At 45.9% G+C, this 3,599-nt stretch overlaps 1 protein-coding gene across 1 annotated transcript; it reads right to left on the bottom strand.

Annotated features, from left to right (window-relative positions):
• Positions 1-400: 400 nt before the first annotated feature.
• Positions 401-2,427, bottom strand: LOC127547261 (pre-mRNA-splicing factor 38A-like). The gene has a single exon (XM_051974089.1). It carries the CDS (start codon positions 1,457-1,459, stop codon positions 479-481), a length of 981 nt encoding a protein of 326 aa, XP_051830049.1. The 5' UTR covers positions 1,460-2,427; the 3' UTR covers positions 401-478.
• Positions 2,428-3,599: the final 1,172 nt, after the last annotated feature.

Genomic DNA, 3,599 nt, shown 5'->3' on the forward strand with positions numbered 1-3,599 from the left:
TAGCCTTCAACAATATATGACCTGAGAATTACCAAAAGAGCAGGCTAGCTTCGGAAGAAGCAGACGAGCTAGAGACTAAATTGTCACCCGTGGTGATTGTGGAGAGAGTAGGGGAGGTCCCGAAAAGCATCTCCTGCTGCTGAGTTGACTACACCATGTCTCTGACTGTGTACATCACAGGGAAATATGGCAAGTCTTCAAAGAGAGGGGAAGACAAGTTCACCTTCCTTGTGTCCTGACCTTCCTGCCGAGGAGCAAAAGCTAGAATGAGACAGGAAATAACAGATTAGGTTAAGATTGAAAAAGGAAGACAAGGCTGAATATTGTCATTTATTTATTTAACTTAAATGCTTTCACACACGGGTTGACTTAGGGTTCGAAGTCCATGACTTAGCACAGTCTACTCTTTCTGTGCCTTTTCTTCAACGTTTTAGGGGACTTTGATATGTCTGTGGCTTGGCTGGCGATCAGGACTTTGCTAAGGAACAGTGGCGCGGTGGTTCCGATCTTCTCCGAGCCTGGGATCAGCATCGAGAGGGGAATCGGCTCCGAGCCAGCCACCAGCACCGAGTGGGGACCTGCTCCACCCCCGGGATCGACTCCAGTAGGGCCTCGGATTCCTGTTCCACCCCCGGGATCGACTCCAGTAGGGCCTCGGATTCCTGTTCCACCCCCGGGATCGACTCCAGTAGGGCCTCGGATTCCTGCTGTGAGATATTTCCCAACAGACGACTCCTTTCCTCCTTTTCGGAGACGGGCTTTCGCTTCCGCTGTAGCGCGGTTCCAGGGAGCCTCTGTCCCGGTGTCTGTAGCTTTGCCAGCGATGATACCCGGATGGATTCGTTTCTAGCTGGCCTTGGTGCATGTCTTCTTCCTCAAGGGAGTTCACATCCTCCGTCTCCTCCCCCAGGACGCTGACTGGAAGCTCCGGTGGGCCAGTTTCTTCCAGGACTTGGCGCTTCTGGAGCCGGGGCAGCCAGATATCACAGATTCGCTCGCTGTGCAGCAGTTGGTGGATAAACTCATTTGTGCGCATTGATTCAAAGTCTCCGTTTCGGTTCTGGACCCTAAGGTTTCGATCATCATTGTACAGAGGTTCCAGATACTCGTGGAAGTCCCTGGCGGTGCCCGTCAGCCTCATGTACAAGGCCCCCAGCACGCGGGCGTACTCGAAATCTTCATTTCTAATGAATTCGATGACGACGACTTTGTGGGGCTGCATCTGAAGCATCTTCAAGGCGAGGCAGAGGAACGGGGTGGGCTGGCTGTTGGGGCCAAAGACCCCCCCCACAGACGTCAGGTCCGCGGCTCTCTCCGTGAGCAGCTCCTCCGTGAGCCCGCAGCACTCCTCCTTCCAGTACTTGGACTCGTAAATTCGAATCTGGATGATCTTCTCCACCAAGTACTGCAGGTCCGTGCCCTGGGTGTGTTGGGCGTCGTTCACTGGGCTATTGTCCATCTTGGGCTAATCGCTTCCTTTCAGTGCAACAAGACCGCTGCGGACAGGGAAGGATCAAGAGAAATTCCCTCCTTTTTCCTTTCTCCTCCTTTCTCCTTTTTCCTTTCTCCTTTCTCCTTTTTCCTTTCTCCTTTCTCCTTTCTCCTTTCTCCTTTCTCCTTTCTCCTTTCTCCTCCTTTCTCGTTCTTTCTCCTTGAGCGCCAGCAGGTTCCCGGCTTGAAGTCTTTGTCTGGAAATGCCTTCCGAGAAAAACTCTTTATATATACCCTGCCAAGGCTTGTAGATGACATCAGTTCACCCAAGGAAAAAGCTTCACACTTTGGCAAGGTATCACCTGGAGTTCACACCTGCTTAAGTGTCAACACCTCCTTACCTGCGTTATCAACTCGACTCTCTCTGATTGCCTCAACCAATGGTAAAGCTGCAACTGAGCCAGATCCTCTCCTTTACAAGCCAATGATCTTCTGAAGAATTAATTGTGAATTGTTTAGGTGAAGAGGTATTAATAATATTCCTAGGGCTCTACTTTCAAAAGTGGCTGAGTTGGGTGCCCATCAGTGGGGGAATGGATGGATAAGTTAGGGTGGATGAATGTTATGGAATATTATTGTTCTGTAAGAAACAATCAGCAGGGTGATTTCAGAGAGGCCTGAAGAGACTGACATGAATTGATGCTGAGTGAAATGAGCAGAACCAGGAGATAGTTCATACGATTATACAATTATCAATTCTCAAGGAAGTGGCTCTTTTCAATAATGAAATGATTCAGGTCAGTTCCAATGATCTTGTGATGGAGAGAGTCATCTACACCCAGAGAGAGGACTGTGGGAACTAAGTGTGGATCATAGCATAGCATTTTCACTCTTTTTATTGTTGTTAGCTTGCATTTTATTTTCTTTTTCACTTTTTTTCCTTTTTGATCTGATTTTTTTTTTTTTGGTGCGGCAAGATACTTACACACACACACACACACACACACACACACACACAAACACAATTTAATTGTAGAGGACTACAGACTTTGGGGGAGTTCTCAGTGAGATATAAGACCCTTCAGCCTAGAGGGAACCTGCTGACAATGTCTGGTAGATGAATGAATCAGCTTTGAAAAGGAGAAACATGGGTTACAAGTAAACACCTGAACAATAATTAAATCTCTTAAATGATAAAATAAAATGTAAAGTCCAATAACTGTGAGCTCCTATCTTGTTCTCATCAAACAGGCAAAAAAAAAAAAGGTGACAGATCTCAATGTTGGGGGTCTCTAGAGAAACAGGCATTCTATCAGTTGACTGGTGGATTTGTGAGCAGAGGTATTCTTTGGGGAAAGGACCATAATGGTAATAATAAGACTCGATAAGAGTTATACACAGGATTCTCAGTATTCCTTGGATCACATTACCCAGAAGTCTCTGCATTAGATTAGCAGTGTCCAAGTATCCATGTCACAAAAATCTAGGTGGAACAAGTAGTAGGCAGGAGAGCAGGTGGCAGAGTTGGGGAGAGGAAGAAGTCAGTGGAAGGATCCAGTATGACTCATTTCCTCTCAGATGTTTCTAGAGCTCCTCTTAGAAAAGCCACAGAATGAATTGCTACTTCCCCAGAGGAAGTAATAATTTTTTTCAGTTTTTTTGCCCTCGCTATTTGTGTAACAAGGAGGGGCACCTCTCCAGTGCCCAGGCTTCATCCTTCATAGAATGAGCAAGCTTCTGACCCTCTTGGTTGCTTCATAGGTCTCAGAGCCATTCACAGAAGAATTTTCAACTAGGACCTTCTTGGAACTAAGAGTTGGGAGGTGGAAGGAAATGGAAGGTCTCCTTTGTTCTCTGTTCTTTCTCTTGTTTTTTTTCAAGTGAATAGACTTTGTTTTGTTTCAGTCTCTTGGTTCATTGTGACTTGTTCTGGTCTATAGCAATCCAGTTATTTGATAAACCCAAAGACTCCAACTTCAGGAATAAGAATTCACCATTTGACAAAAATTGCTGGGAATACTGGAAAATCATAAGTCAGAAACTCATCATAAACCTACATCTCACACCCCATACCAAAATAAGACAAAATGGGTTCGTGATTGGGGTATAAAAGGTGACACCATAAACAAATTAGGAGAACAAGGGATAATTTACCTTTCAGCTCTTTG

This window comes from Antechinus flavipes, chromosome 1 (genome assembly GCF_016432865.1).
Source record: "Antechinus flavipes isolate AdamAnt ecotype Samford, QLD, Australia chromosome 1, AdamAnt_v2, whole genome shotgun sequence".
In the NCBI taxonomy this organism is placed as follows: Eukaryota; Metazoa; Chordata; class Mammalia; order Dasyuromorphia; family Dasyuridae; genus Antechinus; species Antechinus flavipes.

Excerpts from the sequence above, each read along its gene's own strand:
- LOC127547261 (XM_051974089.1), bottom strand. The coding sequence starts at position 1,459 with ATGGACAATAGCCCAGTGAACGACGCCCAACACACCCAGGGCACGGAC.